This window comes from Chanodichthys erythropterus, chromosome 22 (assembly GCF_024489055.1).
Source record: "Chanodichthys erythropterus isolate Z2021 chromosome 22, ASM2448905v1, whole genome shotgun sequence".
NCBI classification, from domain to species: Eukaryota; Metazoa; Chordata; class Actinopteri; order Cypriniformes; family Xenocyprididae; genus Chanodichthys; species Chanodichthys erythropterus.
In genome coordinates this window covers 25,872,553-25,890,893 of record NC_090242.1, presented here as the reverse complement: position 1 = coordinate 25,890,893, position 18,341 = coordinate 25,872,553, and the positions used below count along the sequence as shown (strand labels likewise).

The following is an 18,341-nucleotide window of genomic DNA, read 5'->3' as shown; positions in this document are numbered from 1 at the left end:
AATACGTTTTTCTGCATGGCGAATATACATATTCGACTTTAATTTTAAAACTATGTGTGAATGAAAGACTTTTATTTTAAATCCCTGTGCGAGAGAGGCAGAGGAAGTCGACCCACAGTCTGGTTTCACATTTCTCTTGAACGCAAACAACACTGGCGTCCGGGCGCTGCTGCGGTACCAGTCGTGATCGCCCGACTGCTCGGCTTTTCACGGCTCACAGATGTAATTCGTCGCGTACCACGGACTGGAACCGACCAATTTACACCCATTCACAACCGGGCCACGGTTAGGACATATACTTACAATCATACTGTCAAAATATCAGTGACTTTTTCGAAGTCACCCGGCCAGCTAACGCGCGTTAGCAGGTTAGATGTGATTTTCAGAGGCGCAGAGAGCCAGTATACGAGCAGCTCTGCGATGTTTTTGTGCTTGGATCGTTAGTTTGTCACCTTGAGACGATATCAAGTGTTTGATTTGGTTTTGAAACGGACATGTTGACACCTGTATGACGGATCATTACTCGGAGTAACGCTGATCTGAGCGCTGCTGAGTTGGCTAACTGGAAGGAGCAGCTCAATAACTTGCCCTAAAGTTTTTGTGTGTGCTAAGCGGGACTTCCATGTGTCTTTCCTCAGGCTTGTGAAGAAGAAACCAGGATTTAAGTTTTGACATTACAGATGCGCAATAATATACATCCGTACATTTATAGTTAGTGCTTAATTAGGGACCCTTTTGCCACCCGGCCTAATAAAACTTGTGAGTCCTCGGACTCGATTTTGCACATTTGTGCTGGGAACAATTTTGTTGTATTTCATTAGCTGACGGGTTCAAATTACTCTGACTATGATTTAATGCTGTAATTCCCTCGAAAACTCACTAGTTTGACTGCAGAAAATCACATAGGAAGTTGACATTCAATGTTGACACCCGCCGATAGGGTTAGTCGAAAGTTTTCAGTAAAATTCGTCTTCCTGCCGAAATTAGTAAACAAAATATGACTTAATGACAGGACTTTTTGACTAATCTGTGCTGGTTTGGGGTCTCACACCGAGCTCAGGAGTTCATTTTGGACTTTGGACACTTTTCATCTTGCCTTGCCGATGCCACATTTGATTGAATTGTGAGAGCTGTGAACACGTTCAGTTTCAGAAAATAAACTCCAATTCAACCTCAGAATATGTCGACGAGGACACCACTGTTACCCATGATTGACCACTCCACTGGCCAGGTGAGTCTAAAATATGTTTGTTTTCAAAAACTTGGAAGATTATCGACCCATTTACTAGCTAAGTTTTGTTTGTTTACTTTTGTACAACAAGCTTTGTTTTCTTTCATCACTATATTGCCATGTCAGGTCATGGCCTAGTCAGCTAATATAAAATACAGAAGCTTATGATTCTCTAGTTTAGCCTACCTGTCAGCACCAGGGAAAACCTCTTTTAGCTGCTTATTTTTCACTTGCTTATGTAATGCAAAAATGCTTTTTATTATTTTTGTACAAACAGGAAACCACGCAACAGTATTCACTTATAATTTTCCCATTTACCACAAATAGAAGAGGCTGTTAAGAGTTCATTCTAGATATTTTGTCATGCTGTCATATATATATTTTTTTTTTGGTAAGTGTTTGAGAAGATATAAATCCACCAGTTTACTTTCTGTACCCTTTTAAGTTCAGTGATTGGGATTTCAGTGTAAATTCCATATAGATATCTATTTGCCTTGTTCTGCTTTTTAACTGAAGTCAAATTTATTTGTATAGTCTAGTGCTTTGCTTAGTATGCATTTTCAATGCAGATTCTTATAGAAAATCATGATAATATACAGTAGTATACATTTTGCGACAATATAAACAATCAAACAGTTAAAATTTACTATATAATATATATATTTTACACAGGTCGCTGTGATATTGCCAACTAAGAAATGTTCCTGGATCAACATATTTTGTTGATCATGGAACATCATTCCTGTTATAAAATTTAGTCCTACAACTAAACCTAACCTTATCCCTAAAATCTGAGGGAAATGATAGGTGAATAAGACTGATGTAGAAGCACCTAACCCTAATTTTAAGCCTAAACTTGACATAAACTGTAAACTTGTCGCTCAAATCTGATTGGTTGATTGGAAAGTGGTTCCAGGATCAACAAAGATGTTGATCCAACATGTTGTACTATGTGAAATCATGTTCACCCTTTACACAAATATACTATGTATGCGGATGAAGTTGGATGTACTTGCATATCCAACTTTATATTTGAGCTGTGCAATAATATATTTTACTTTTTGTTATGATATGAACAATCAAGCAGTTGACATTTGCTAGAAAGTATATTTTGCTTACGTGGATGTACTATATGTATGCCAATGAAGTGGGATACACTTATTCAAAAGTGATTTAAATACCCCGCATATTGATAGTGGCTCCTGATGCCCCCAAATTATAGGCCTGTATACACAGAGTAAGTGTGATCGCATATTAAAAAGTGAAAGCTCAAAGTTAGTGTGCATTCAAAAGAGCCTCCGCTGTTATTGGTAATATTGTCGCAAGTTTACATACCGGTGTGAAAATTGCCTCACCGTGACATCCCTAGTAGTTACTCATCAAAGTTTCATTGATGCTTTGCATTTGAGGAATTTCATAACGCGTTACAGTTGAGATGCAAGTGGTTTGTTTTGATCTGAGCTCACAGATTTTGAAACTTGAAAACATTTGAATGGTCTTAATCCCATGGAAGGAAGCGCTCTAAAGTAAATCGTTGTGTGTAGCTTGTTTCTAAGGCCAGTTTTAACCAAAAAGACCATCCTCTTTCAGTGACTGACTCACAGGCAGAATTGTACCAACAGTAAGCAGCTTGCTCTTGAAATCTCAAGAGACTGATTTGGAGTCAGTTTGAGTGTAAGGTTTGTTTATTGTGAAAATGAAATGTTTGCTGAAATGTGTCTCTTGCTAAGTCATACCCAATCTTCCTGTGATTTGCAGTCTGAAAAGTTTGGTCAGCACTTTTCCCTCAAGATCTTTTCTTGTGGTGTGGAGGAATCAAGTATAATCTGTTGGGCCTGATGTAGTGTAATGATTTTTAATCATCTCAGGCTGCTCTCCATGTAAATCTTTTTTTTTTTAGGTCAGATAAAGACTTACTTTATTTCCTCCTTAAGCAATGTTAGGAGTTGTGGCTCTGTGTTTCTGGGCAAAGATTTGTGATCCACAGCCCTGTCAATCTGGACTGGCATTTCCAGTCAGGCATGGTTTGGGGAGTGTCATTGGAGGTGTGTTTTTATTTTGAATGTTTAGTTAATCTTCATGCATAATGCGTTTTTGTCAAGTCTTACCTAATCAGATACTTATAAGTCTGGAAGGTCTTGAGAGAAAATCACAATTTTGTGTAATATTCCCTACAAAACAATCATGATTTTGAATTCTGTCATCCTTCAGTAGTATTCAATAGTCTGAAAAATATTTTCTCATTTGACTAAAGCTGAAATGTTTTTAGTCATGTGTTGTAGTAACAGATCACCTGTAGTTTGAGCTTGACATGGGCATCTCAGTCTTTCTAAGGCTGAAGCGTTGTAGCGTTTCACCAAGGGGGGGATGTTCAGCTGCCATCTATTTGTGTACTGGCTGCTACCTCCCTCCTCTTGAAATAGTCATGTTGTGATAAAAATACTGATAAATGACAAGCTGGCTCACACCCCTCCTTTATTCCCCCTCCCCCTTGTGCCAGTCTACCCTGCTGTTTTTCCCAGCGTCTCAGACAGTTACCCCTCATTCGGAGCCTCTGCTTCTCCTTGACCTTCTAGTGCACGGAGTGTTGATGTTGAACGTGGTTGTGAGCTGTCGCACGGCAACATTCCCACAATTGGTGTCCTCTTTCGGGTGTGCGTTGCGTCTTCGGGGTGGTTTTCGTATCCTTGTCAGATATTAGTCATTCACGCGGACCTGAATGTCTTCCTTCGAGCCTTTGTAATTAAAAACCGGCAATTCAATAGGATGTGTGTGCCATGTGTAGCTGCTCTTCAACCAATGGCCTCTGCCCAACACTACCGTGACAAAGTTGCCTCCCAGCTAACTTGTTTGGTTCTGTTTACATATAGGGGAGAGTGGGGAAAGCTGCATGGGGTGTGCAATATACAGTGCCTTGCGAAAGTATTCAAACTTTCATATTTTAGAATGTTGCTGCCTTACGCCATAATTGCAAAGAAAAAAAAAACCCCAGATCTGTGACAATTATGTATATTGCTTAAAGGGTTAGTTCACCGAAAAATGAAAATTCTGTCATTTATTACTCACCCTCATGCCGTTCCACACCTGTAAGACTTTCGTTAATCTTCGGAACACAAATTAAGATATTTTAGTTGAAATCCAATGGCTCCGTGAGGCCTCCATAGGGAGCAATGACACTTCCTCTCTCAAGATCCATAAAGGTACTAAAAACATATTTAAATCGGTTCATGCGAGTACAGTGGTTCAACATTAATATTATAAAGCGACGAGAATATTTTTGGTGTGCCAAAAAAAACAAAATAACGACTTATTTAGTGATGGCTGATTTCAAAACACTGCTTCATGAAGCATTGGAGCATAAATGAATTAGTGTGTCGAATCATGATTCAGATCGCGTGTCAAACTGCCAACGGCTGAAATCACGTGACTTTGGCGCTCCGAACCGCCGATTCAATGCACTGATTAATTTATGATCCGATGCTTCATGAAGCAGTGTTTTGAAATCGGCCATCATTAAATAAGTCATTATTTTGTTTTTTTGGCGCACCAAAAATATTCTCGTCGCTTTATAATAATTAAAAGATTAACGAAGGTCTTACGGGTGTGGAACGGCATGAGGGTAAGTAATACATGACAGAATTTTCATTTTTGGGTGAACTAACCCTTTAAGTATTCAAACCCTTAAAGGGTTAGTTCACTCAAAAATGAAATTTCTGTCATTTATTTCTCACCCTTGTGTTGTTCCACACCCGTAAGACTTTCGTTCATCTTAGGAACACAAATTAAGATATTGTTCATAAATCTAAGAACTGTCCTCTTTTTCGCGTTCATATCGCAGATGAATCACCTTCGATAATGAACGCGATATTGCGTGGCTTGTCAGTCAACTACGGCTCTGTCTATTAAATGCCGCTCCATTTGAAAGCAGGTGATGGCGATTTAGCGGTAATCAGGGAACCGGCTTTACTGACACAATGCGTGTGACAATCACATGCGATATATCGCCCAGCCCTTGCGCTGTCATTACACAGTATGAGAGTGCTGAGAAAAGGTCTGCTGGCATTATACAGAACGAGGCGAAATAAAAACTATCACTGGCACCTTGTGTTGTTTATATTGACACGTGATGCTGATGCTTAGATTGTTCTTTTTTTTTGTCATCACTTCAATACATATTTTGTTATTTTGATTTGTGTTAGAAGGAAATAAATAGAAGCAAATAAAGTGAGAAACTATGCATTTAATATACATTTATGTCATTTTAATGCTCTGTCCTTTTCGTAGATATTTAAAGATGGCCATCTTTAAGCATGACTGTTTTGGATTTTATGAAATGGTAACGCCTTACAAAAAGATTCCATTTGTAACATTAACTAAGGTTAATAAATACTGTAAAAGTATCGTTCATAGTTTGTTAATTTTAACAAACATTTTACATTTTTAAATTGAGATTTAATTCATATTTTATCTGTTAACTGTAGTTAATGCACTATGAACTAACATGAATGGTCAATGTACAATTGTAATGCTCAAATATTAATGCATACTGTAAAAATATATATTGCATAATACATATAGTTCATGTCAGCTAGCTAATACCTCCTAGTTAATAAATGGGACTTGCAAAGAGTTATGAAATGTACGTGTGTTTCTAGGTTATAGCTAAAGAAACACATTTAACCTGTAATATTTTAACGTTTAAATTATTTACTGTAGAATTTGTTCTGTAGAACTTCTTACTTTAATATATTCATATTTATATGCTTATTTCATTTTGCACATTTCAGTTCAGCATTGTTTTAATTTGAATGTTATGTTTGTTTTTTTTATCCAGTATCCATTTTAAAAACTATCGGTTGATTAATCGTAATCAGCAAGTATGACCCAAACTAGTTATCGGTATCTGTAAAATCCACTATAGGTCGACCTCTAGTTTGTGGAAAAAAATATGGGAAAAAAAGATTGATTCATGGCTTTTGAGAATCAATATCGAATCAACCACATTTTTTTTTTAACAAAATGAATTTGATCTGCCATTTAGAATGTATGTGATTACCCCTTTTTTTACAAGTAAAACAAATTACGCAGTTAAGGAGATGAAACGGCTCACCCACTGACACATCTTACCCCACATTTCTGTGTGTATGTGTATATGTGAGATGTCATGTTAAACTGCAGGTCTCTATTAGAAGAGAGCCCGAAGGCTGAGGTGAGCATATATAACGAAAAGAACATTTTGAGCAAGAGATCTCCATAGCAACATGAAACTTCAGAGTTACGCCAGGAAGGTGAATGCAGTCGGATCTTAGCAACGCTAGCATGACACCCTCAGTCAGTTTCTGTAATAATGGTTTTTAGTTAGTTTGTATGTTACATACTGTCCCAATAAAACAAACCCTGAACATTTGTCAGCTTTGACGTCTGTGACCAGCCCTTAGTTACTGGGCCATAAACGTCAGTGGTGACAAACACTGAAACTACTCTTGCTCAGAACACCCTCAGATTGTTCACTGAGGAATCAGAGAACTCCAACCGGTTCGACTGATGACATAATGGGAGTCTCAAGTCCTGATGAACTATTAGCCTAGTAGCAGAATGGCTTAAATGAATGGTTGTGTATTGTAGAGGAGCTGGATCATCTGGTTGTTTTTCCCACTGGTGGTTAAAGGAAATAAAGGTGTTGAGCAAAACTGGTTTTTCTAGGAGAGAGGTAGAGCTAGTTCATCTGTAGCACAGTGGAAGCACAGTGTTTGTATACTGCCTTCTTTCTTTGGTTGTAAAGATGGTTTTTTATAGATAAGCATCTGTCCGTTTCTTAGGGTTTAATTTGTCTTTGAATGAGCAGGATTCCACCTGGATGTTGTTTGCTGATGGGTGTGGCCCTGAACTGAGCTGCACTGATTTTGATGTTGTGAAATCACAGCAGAACTCATTGCTTTTATCTTGTTATAACACATCAAATGCTACCATTTACTTTCTTCCAGAGAAGATGTAAATGTGTATGTATGTCCAAGATTTTATCTTGTAAAAATCATTGGGAAATTTAAGTCATCCATTGATCTTTGGCTAAAACAATTACTTGACTCATGGCTGACTCAAAAACATTTCCTCTATTACACTGTGGTCATGGTTGGAGAGTTCAGAACGTTTGTGTTCAGAAGATTTTGGGAATACCTCACATCACAGGACAGAAATATATTATTCTGATATCATAACATGCCAAATTTAAGTCTTGATGAAAGAGGTTGTGTACATTTTGGTAAAAGTTAGTCATGCATATTAAAAATAATTAGTAGTAGTTAAATTATGAGTAATAATAAAGCGACTGGTAGCCGAGTTTTATTGTACAGTTTTTTTTAAATACTGTTTTAAAAATGGTAGTTTCATACATTAACTATTTCACTAATGGTAGTTTTCATACACCTTTTCTGATGATCTTAGAGGTCTATTCTCTAATTCTTATGTTATTTTTCTATATTCCATAAGTTTAAAAGAGAATGTTAAAAATTTTCTAACCAGGTTAAAGGGCTTCATCTACCTTATTTTAATGTTCATTCATACAGGTTTAAAATACTTATTAGTAGTTAATTATTAATAACAATAGCAAGTCAAGATTAAATTAATAATTTATATATGAATATTTGAAAATATTCATTTATATTTATATATGAATATTAATATATGAATTAATAAGTGATTATTTTGACAATTTGACAACTGCCATGGAGGCCTGGTTGGCAAAACATGCATAGAACTGCATTACAAACCTGTCAATTTTTTTTAATCGCAAAAGTAGAAAATCAAAAACGTGAACAAATTGCAAGTTTTGGATATGAATGCAACATGCTAAATGGTTAAGCATTTTCTTTGAAAAAATGCTTTACGAGAAACTGTGCATTGTTTATATTCTGCGCTCATATTCTGCTTGCCATCATTAATAAGGTGTAGGCCTATATTTGAATTTGGTCCTTTAAAAGGGTGGTTAATTATGATTTCACTTTTTTAAGTTTAGTTACTGTGTAATGTTGCTGTTTGAGCATAAACAACATCTGCAAAGTTATGATGCTCAACATTCAAAGCAAAGGGAGATATTTTCTTTTAAAGAAATCGCTTTTTAAGGACTAGAACAAACGGCTGATAGGGACTACAACGGGCTTCTTCCCGGGTTATTGACATCATTAACCCTAAAATTTACATAAACTCTGCCCCTGAGAACATGCAACAAAGGGGTGAGGCCAACACAAATGCAATAGAATGTCATAAAAGCAAGATGACATAAGTTATAACCGTAATTAAACTAAACTATACCTGTTCTATTATCATGCAGCACATATTCACTGCCTGTGGATTTAGTGATTTATAGATTATCATGACAGAATATGCTAATCAATGACTTTAAAATAGTTCACTCCACATCAGCTACATAACTACTAACTGTTCAGAAACGTCCTGTTGCATTCTACATGTCACTTCTTCTTGAGGCGTTGCTAATATGAGCTCTTGAAAACTTAAATAAAATATGACTGGCAGACTGGCATACTATATAAAAATAAATATAAATAAATGTTTATCTAACCAACTTTAAAGACTTTAAAGACTTTAAAGATTTGGATGACTTCTCACACACCAGGATGGAATGAGGTTTTGAGTCATGTAGTGATTAATATAGTTCATTCAACATTCTAATTGTAGTTTTGTCCAACTCCTTTGCCTGAAATAATTGAATCTAATATCCACTTTGAATTCCAGTAAGCTCTTTTTAATCTCTTCAATTCTTTTAAAATGTTGTCCCTCTGCTACATAAGCAAGGCTGAAACGATGACATCATTCATCTAGCGGTCTTGTATGTTTGACTCATTGCTAGTGGATCAGATTAACTGGAGAAACCTTCAGAAGGGCTCAGTCTGCAGTTTGTCTTCTCCCACTCTGTTTCATAGTCTTGTTTCTCAGCTGTCCGGGCATGTCAGCTCTCGTTTCCAGAGAACTTCTTGAAGGCCTCCTCTTGCTCCACCAGCCACTCCTCCTGACAAACCCAGACACGTCGCTTCCTGTGTATGACCTGGAACCCAAATCATTTTGGCTTTTTTCTTCTCTCTTTCTTAGTCTCCTCTATCACTGTACTTCCGGGAATTAGCTCGACTTCCTGTTATGCCGCAGTGTGTGTGAGGAAGCTGCTTTTCCCAGCTCGGACCCCCAGAGCGGTCAGCATGTGGATCTTATTTTAGGCAGAGACCTTCTGGCCCCTGAAATCCTCAGGGTTATTAGTCTACGGCTATCAACGCTGGGCTTTTTGTTTTGAAACCATCCTGAAGTATCTGTCCTCACCTCTGTCATGAGCTTTGGAGAAGATTAAACTCTTTGCAGAAGGTATTTTTATGGACCCTGAAGCTAAAAACTAGAGGTACATGATGTTTTGAATTATTATAGTCTCTGAAATTAAATTGCAGGTTTATAGTATATATTCTTATTTTTTGAAATGTGCACCTAAGACCCTGACAGTCTTGTGTCAGTGTGAGTACAAGCACGCATAACATGTTGGTGTGACCCAGAAAGAGTTATAGCCAAGTGTTTTAGCCAAGTTAGCATGTTCTGTCATTCTGTGAGGATTTTTCCCAAGATTTATGCACTGTTTAATGTTCTATTTGGACAATCATCTAGATTATCTGCCAAAAATAGTGTCATTTTTCATATTCTCTTTATGTTTCAAGGCATAAACAGAATCGAAAACATGACAAAGAGCCACATCTATATAGCTTGGGGGGCGGTTCACATAGGACATGTTCTCGGCACTAGACTAGTTTTTTTAATTGTTGGTCAATGTTTGTTGCTTTTTTTCCAACATTTCGCATTTTTTAGTACACATTTCAAGTTAAAAGTAGTTTATCTTAAGACACAACTTTTTTTTTTTGTTGTTCTGTTGGGCTCTTTCTAGCTGTTTTTGAATTCAAGAGCACATCCTTTGAGAATGGCCCCTTACGTGTCGTGTGTTGACTGCAACTGTGTGTTTATAATAGTTGAGACCATGCAAGTGATACATAAAGCATGACTATCCAATATGTGTGTATTATTATTTTTTGCTGGTTTCTATTATGAAAAGCAGTACTTAAAGGGATAGTGTAAAATGCTATTTTGCCCTTGACTTGCCCCCATGTCAGTCATAGATGTTTAAGAATGACTTCTGTGGAAAGGAAGATAGTTGGGGTCCAAAAAACATTAGACTCCTTTGACAGAAGGAAAGTCATACGAGTTTGGAATGACATGAGACAAAATTTTCATTCTGGGGTGAACTGTCCCTTTAAGAGTTGGTCACATAACCTATATGTATTGTAAGTTAATTTTAAGCTTTTAAATGACTATTTTGTGTTAAGTTAGTTTTTTTTTTTTTTTTTTTTATATATAAATAACCACATTGGGGGCCACTTAAAGAGCCTGAAGCGTGTTGCTTATTTACTTCTATTGTTATTAGTTTCTCAAAGGAAGGTAGGTCTCTTCCTGTCGTATGTGGTGTTAGGTTTAGCCTTTTCTCCCTTAGGTGTTAATTGTTTTAAGATTCATCGTGGTGTGCAGAAAGATTTCTGTTTGACATCTGTTGGTTTTTCCTTGCTGCATCTGTTGATATAGATTTGATGTGTAAATCAGTGTCTGAGCAGCAGTGCTACTGTACTGAAGGTCAGAGCTCTGTGTTTGTGTGTGCGTTTGCTGTTAATCTCACTGCAGACCCTCATAGCACATCAGCTCATTGTGACGCACACTCACTTCAGTATCATTACACTTCCCTTTTGTCATGAAGAAAAGGCAAACTTGTTTGTCTGACCTGAAGGTGATTGTATATAAGTGGGTGAATCTCACAAAGATGACATTTACATAACATGAACATTTCTCTGAAAATTGTACACCCTGTACCCCAATTTGGACATCCACAGTAAAATACTTTAGTTTTATAGATAAGTATAAGAAAAGATCAGTAATCCGATGACGGCTTATGACATGATAACAGTCAAAGTCTTTCAGGCTTCTGTGCTAAAATGTGCAAATCCTCATTAGGAAACAACAAAAATGAGGCATTCCACTTGTAGAAAAAGAAATATAAAAAAGAAATGACAAAAATAAAGCTGTTAACTTTTTATTTGAGGCTGTTACTAATACACCACAATCTGGGGCACATGCAGACAAGCAGGGCTCATTGCTAAGAATATTTTATACAGATAACTAAATAACAAGCAATAGCACAAATATATACAACAGAACAAAGACACAAATCAGGTAGGTCTAACTGAAGTTTACAGAAATTGAATAAAGTGATTAAATGTGTAAGAGAGATTTAAAAAAAAAAGAGATTTTATTTAATTTCTTTTGTTGTTTGATTAAAATTGAGGCCGACAGCAGCAGGTTTATTAGGCTGCTGTCACTTTTAAGACCGAATACACTGATCCGTTATACTGTTACACATGCATTTTCTTTCTCAACTGTTTATGTTCACTTAAAGGTGCTAAAGAGGATGTTTTGTTTTATACATTTTTGCAATATTACTTGAAACTGTCTTTACTAACTGATAAAAGACTATTTATTAGGTGCACTGAAAGGAATAATATTAATATTCATCATCTGTGCACGAGGTAGGACCTTAAAAACATCAGCCAATCGTTTACGCGATCATCGCGTAAACGATTGGCCCTCTGGCTTGTCAATCGCTGCCATGACGTTCCTTGTAACGCCTGTTTCACACTGCAAGCGTGAGCGTCGCGTGAGCAGCGCGTGAGCGTAACTACACCGTCACTGCAGCTGCAGAGACGCGCGAGTATTCACACTGGAAGCGTTTGTACAGCGTCACAGCAGCGGCTCGAAGATGCATATAAAGTGAGCATTTCTTTATCAAGACAGCTATAAATTTGTTTTTATAAGTTGGTCATTTATGAACTTGAGAGTCTTGAAAGTTTAACATGGGGAGGTGTACAACATTCTCATATAAACGTAATGAATAAATAAAAAAAATAAATACAAATAAAAGCCTCGTGTTATCCATTGCTGCACACGAATGAGGTAAGCTTTGTGTTTAACATCATCTGCCGCGTGCACATATTTACAATACAGCAAACTCGGCGAAAAAAGCCAGCAGTCTGTGTAATAACTAAAATAATGTTTATATATCATATTTTCTGGCTAGTTTACTTTAGTTTTTCATAATACACCATACTTTAACCCAAACTGAACAATTAAAAACAAGTTTAAATAGGTAAATCTTGTATAATTATTTTTGATTCTTATTTTTTTTTCCTGTCATACTCAAATTCTTGTTAAAACACATTAGACATGCTTATTCTGTGCATTTTGAACACTTTTTGTGTGAAATTATATTTATTTTGTCCATCAAAAGTGTGCTTTCACTTTAATTGAGCGTCAGCAGCGCAGCAAAAATAGACTCGGCGCCGAAACGATCGCTTCACTGCTGCTTACGCGACGCTCCTGCTTTACGCTTACGCGCTGCTCCTGCTGCCTGTGTGAATGCATCCGTTGGTTAACATGGGCGCCGAAAAAAATACGCGCTGCTCACGCGCCGCTTACGCTTGCAGTGTGAAACAGGCGTAAGAGACAAGCGCGGCCGCCTGCTCCAGTGACTTTCCACACTACACAGGCGCTGCATACAATGTTTTTGTCAGGAGACAGGAGTAACAACTGCAGATTATGAGTTACCTGGGGTGATTCCGACATAATGAATCCACTAACACAACACAGCGAATGCCGGTGGTAAACACTCGTGTTCCAATACGAGTGTTTACGAGTTTTGGGAGGCAGTACCTCGAAAGGAGGGGGGGGTTGTTCTTACGCATGCGCTCAGTTAAAAAACTCACTAACAGTCTTTGGTTTCTCAGTCGACGAAAAGATCCTCTTTAGCACCTTTAAGATCTAAACGGCTGTTTATTATGATATTCACCAAGATGGGATTTTGACATAATTTTGTCTGTATTTGTCCAGTCAAACACACAAAGTGAAAGAGAACTTGCTCTCTGTGTGTGCGCACAGAAAGCAAGTTCTGTTTTGCTCATTTTTGTGCTTAAACGGACAAATACAGACAAAATTATGTCAAAATCCTATCTTGGTGAATATCATAATCATTTTTTTAGAAAGAGGATCTAATTTTAGAAAAAAAACAAAGAACACACAACCATATGCATAAAACCTGACAAAAAAAATTATTTTATTTAATCAAGACAGTATCAATTGTATTTATATCACCAATCACTTTTTTTGTGCAATCTAAGTAAAATGAAAATAGTAAAGTGACTGCAGGATTCTTCAGGTGTAATTAAAAACATTATAGCAGTTTTTAATTTTTAAAGTATTTAACAGACATAGTCATAGTCCATTCCATGAATCCAAGACTGTTTGTTTCATATGTAATACTGTATAGCTGCTTGCTTTAAATCAGTCTATTGTATAAAGAGCTATTTAAATAAACGTGCTGAACAGAGCTGGTGCAGACATATCCACATCGCTATAATCCGATGCTTTCTTTCTGCTGCCACTGCTGTCATTTTTGTTGTGTGGTTTATTTTGTTATTGAGAGGAAAGCGTGCAGTACATATTACATATTCTATCAAAATACCACTTTCAGCAGAGCGGATGGTGTCGGGATGTTAAGTGAGCTCTCAGATTCAATGCATTTCCCGAGTTTTGGATTTTAACACGGCCTATTTTGCAAGCAGCATGACTCTTGTCGATCTCCTTAGTGGTTTCTTTATAGTTGAAATGAGTCTACACTTCAGCTCTGTACACCGCGGCAGGAGCTGGAATAATTCTATCGTCTTATGAGCTGGGTTTGCTAATGCTAGCGATGCACGAACGGACCTTGCTCCTCTCCGCATCAGTTTACATTCTGAGATAACACTGCCATCTAGTGGTTGGGTTTAAACCGAACACAAAGCCACGAATGTAAATAAATAAATCTCAATAACGTTTTTGAGAATCGATACAGTAACGCCAAACATAATGTTGCAATATTCACGTGTATCGATATTTTCTTACACCCCTAGTCGAGGATTACAATACACATGTACATTATCAGTATATTGGATCCATGCATTTGTCTTAAAGTGACAGCAGCATAATATTCCTAATATTCCTACGGCTGTGCGTTTTTAATGTTAATCAAACAAAAACAAGAAGAAATCAAAAAGAAATCACTCAATGCTTTTAACTGAATAACATTTGCAACCTTAATAAGGATCTTTATTTAATTTATACAGTGAAGATTATGCAGTTATTTTACATCTGATTATTCGAATTCTGTACCTGAAAACAAATGTTAGACCTAGCTGAGACCCTGAAAGGCACAGTTTTTTTTATTTGTGCTATTGCTTGTAGTTTTGATAATTTTGTATTTATTTTCTTTATTTTTATTTGACAGTAGTTCTTTTTTCCCTTAACATAGCAAATACTCAACCCTTGGCCCTAAAACGTGATATATTTACCTAAGACTATCTTTGCAGATTTCTCTCACTGCCTGTGTAACATTCTGACTATCTACACTAAATAATGGAGGGTTTTTGTAATGTTTAAATAGAACTTGTCTATCAATGATGTTCTTAGTAACCCCTGACTGACTCACCAGTGATGGGTGTGTTTAGCAGAAGTGAAGTAAATTCATCTGGCTCTACGAGGGTGTTATCAGGAAGATGCGTCAAAACTAAATCACAGACCTCATCCGCTGCTTTTTTTAGGTGCTTTGAAATTAAGTTTCTGTAGATTTTTGCCATCCATAGACAAAGGGTCCCCTTAGCACACTGACGTACGGACACAAGCCAGACTTCAGGGACAGACTAATGTGAACGTGGTGGCAGTAACTATGTTTTGAAAATTTGCGACGATCCAGACAATAGTGTATTTGTTTGAATCAATGTCCTCACCTTACTAGACAACAGCCTGTCCTCAGATTGCAGCTCTAATGTGTGCTCACACACAGGGACAGGCCACAATTGATGCTCTGTTCCCCAATCAACGCAGAAAGAACCGAGTGTACCTCACGCCAGTCAAGAGAAATCCCCATTGTCAAACACTTCTCTTTCTCACTCTTCATCAAGTTCCTCTTTTTTTTTTTTTCTTGACTGCTGTCTGTCATGTGACCTCATTTCTTATCTCTGCTTGTAATGCACTAAAATGAAAATGCCTGAAACTGAAAACAAAACTGAAAGTGTTAATTTAAATTAGCCTTTGTTTAGGAGTAACTGAAGTTCTTTCAACTTATTTTTACATTTTCAAAGATATTAATAAATATTTTAAAAGTTGTTGGAGCCTAGATGTTATTGTAGTCAGGGCTCCACAAGAAGAACTGCCCGATAGCCCAAGGCCAGTGTGAAAGACGCTTGGGACAGTTGACGTAACTGTCACTGGCCCGTGCTTTTAAGTCTCGTCAAATTAATCAGTTCAAGCGCTCATTTCAGTATAGGGCTGGGCGATTAAAAAAAAATAACAATAATTATAGAGACATATTTTTCACACACCCAAAGTGCTCATACAAATGGGTTTGGGGTCAGCTTTGCCATCACAGGAATGAATTACAATTTAAAATGTATTAAATTAGAAAACTGTTATTTTAAATTGTAATAATATTTGACAGTATTACTCATTTCTTTGTTTTTAATTAAAAAATACAGCTTTGGTGAGCATAAGAGACTTCTTTTAAAAGCATTAATAAGTCTTACTGACCCCAAACTTTTGGGCGTTAGTGTAGAAAATTGCCCAGAATGGTCTAAAAAAGTGATGTTTGTGAAGAAATGTATTCTCAGATGTTTAATATCTCCCTTTTCACATCACATCTGATGTGCTACATAAGATAGTCTCGTATGCTTTGTGCAGTCATTGGATTAATGTGTTAATAACCAAGAAGTTGAACCAAATACGTTAAAGGGTTAGTTTACCCAAAAATGAAAATTCTGTCATGTATTACTCACCCTCATGTCGTTTCACACCCACAAGACCTTCGTTCATCTTTGGAACACAAATTAAGATATTTTTGATCAAATCCGATGGCTCAGTGAGGCCTGCATTGCCAGGAAAATCATTTCCTTTTTCATATGCCCAGAAAGCTACTAAAAACATATTTAAAACAGTTCACGTGAGTACAGTGGTTCAACCTTAATATTATAAAGCGATTTCAAAACACTGCTTCATGAAGCTTTACAAATCTTTAGTTTCGAATCAGTGGTTCGGAGCACATATCAAACTGCCGAAGTCACATGAGGTATTGAAATTTCTAAACACATGACGTAACGAAGCCTCGTTTACTGAAATCACGTGACTTTGGTGCTCTGAATCACTGATTTGAAACAAAAGATTCATGAAGCTTTGAAGCTTCATGAAGCAGTGTTTTGAAATCAGCCATCACTAGATATTGTTGAATAAAGTCGTTATTTTGTGTTTTTTTTTTTTTTGGCGCACAAAAAGTATTCTCGTCACTTTATAATATTAAGGTAGAGCCACTACTCACATGAACTGTTTTAAATTTTTGTTTAGTAATTTTCTGGACATTGAAAAAGGAAATGATCTTGCTGGCAATGCAGGCCTTACTGAGACTTTGGATTTTATCAAAAATATCTTAATTTGTCTTATGGGTGTGGAACGTTTTTAAGTTTGCCATTGGGACTTAAACACAGAACTATGGAAATGTAAACTGAATATGCAGTCACATTTGAATATTGACTGCAATGTGCTTCTTTAGGCTTTTAGACATTGTGCTTGTCTGAAGAGGTGTTTAACCAACTGTTGAACACAACCTCTTTCCCATCAATATATCATCCATCAACAGCTGCTGTATACTTGAAGTAAACCTGAACCATTCAGTCTTCTTTTTAAGGTCAGTGATGCTGTTATTGGATGTCAAAGGGGTTTTTAAAGATGTTCTGCCTCTTTTCTCTCAGGCAAAAACAAACCAAAAATGGTGTCTGTTGAAATTGCGATGTATCCCTAATCTCTGCACTTTTTCACATTCTCTACCTTTTTCTACCTCTCTCTTCATCTCTGCCTCCCTCTGCATGTCTGCTTAGTGTGAGAATCAGATGGCGACTGGCGACAGTCCTATCCAATCAGAATCACTCGAGCTCTGATAAGGATATTATTAAAGCAGTGCTCTGCAAACCTCCCATCTGTGCTTTTAGGTTCAACCTTCATAACTGGTCCCAGGTGAAGAACTGTGGTCTGGAATAGAAGAGAAAAACAAACACTGGCCTAAACTGATTTTTTCTCTCTCTCCCTTTGTAGTCTCACTCCGACTCAAAGCGCTGCAACATGCCCCACTCCACAGCAGACGAGCAGCCCCACATCGGCTGCTACAGGCTCCTGAAAACCATCGGCAAAGGCAACTTCGCCAAGGTCAAACTGGCCAAGCACGTCCTCACTGGCAAAGAGGTGAGGATTAAGTTTAACCCCCAAAGAAAAAATATGACAAGGCAAAAACCGTAGGCTGTTTAATTGGCATGTGATATGTCAGATGAGTGGAATCTCTTTAAATCATTTGTCTGTTCCCCATAATGCAGATAAACATGCTACTCAGTTGTTAGCTCAAATCAGAGATCTTAAAGTAACAGCAGCAGCCATCCACCTTATCCCCCTCAGAAAAGAAATCACACTGAAAGTATGTAATTCACTGGTGATGAGAATGTACTTTGAGTACGTAGAAATGGCAATATAGTATTTCCCAATAATATCAATAAATTGTATTTTTGTTGGTATTGGGTATCTCACAGGTTATTGGGTTTAATTCCAAACAATAAAACACTTAATTTTAAAACTACTAATTAATTACACAACTTGGAAAAAATTATAGAAAATGTTATTCAGTGCATTTTCTCATTTATTTTGCCAATTTAAAGTCCGCATGTAATAGAAAAACACCCTGTTTACTAAGTGCATATTATTGGTCTTATTTTGATTCATCCATATGTTTAATTTTTATTTATTTTATTTTGACCTTGTAATGTTTAATTGAAATATCATGACATGATATATGCTAGAATTCTCCAATAGTTTGTTCTTAAACTCTGTATCTTTCTTACAATCAACTGCCAACTCACACTCACATCCGCCACCATCCAGTCAATAACCAGTGAATTGAACC

General features: G+C 36.9%; 1 protein-coding gene across 14 annotated transcripts in view; it reads left to right on the top strand.

Moving 5' to 3' along the window:
- The first annotated feature begins 137 nt into the window (after nt 1-137).
- mark2a (MAP/microtubule affinity-regulating kinase 2a) overlaps nt 138-18,341 on the top strand; it is a 45,843-nt gene continuing 27,639 nt past the window's right edge. For 13 of the 14 annotated variants that reach the window (XM_067376900.1, XM_067376893.1, XM_067376894.1 and 10 more), the window contains exons 1-2: nt 138-1,231; nt 17,486-17,632. In XM_067376900.1, coding sequence (XP_067233001.1) covers nt 1,181-1,231; nt 17,486-17,632 — 198 coding nt within the window. In that variant the 5' untranslated portion in view covers nt 138-1,180. Of the gene's footprint in view, nt 1,232-16,896; nt 17,082-17,485; nt 17,633-18,341 lie in introns of those variants that run through there. The other variant, XM_067376896.1, reaches the window with a different exon arrangement.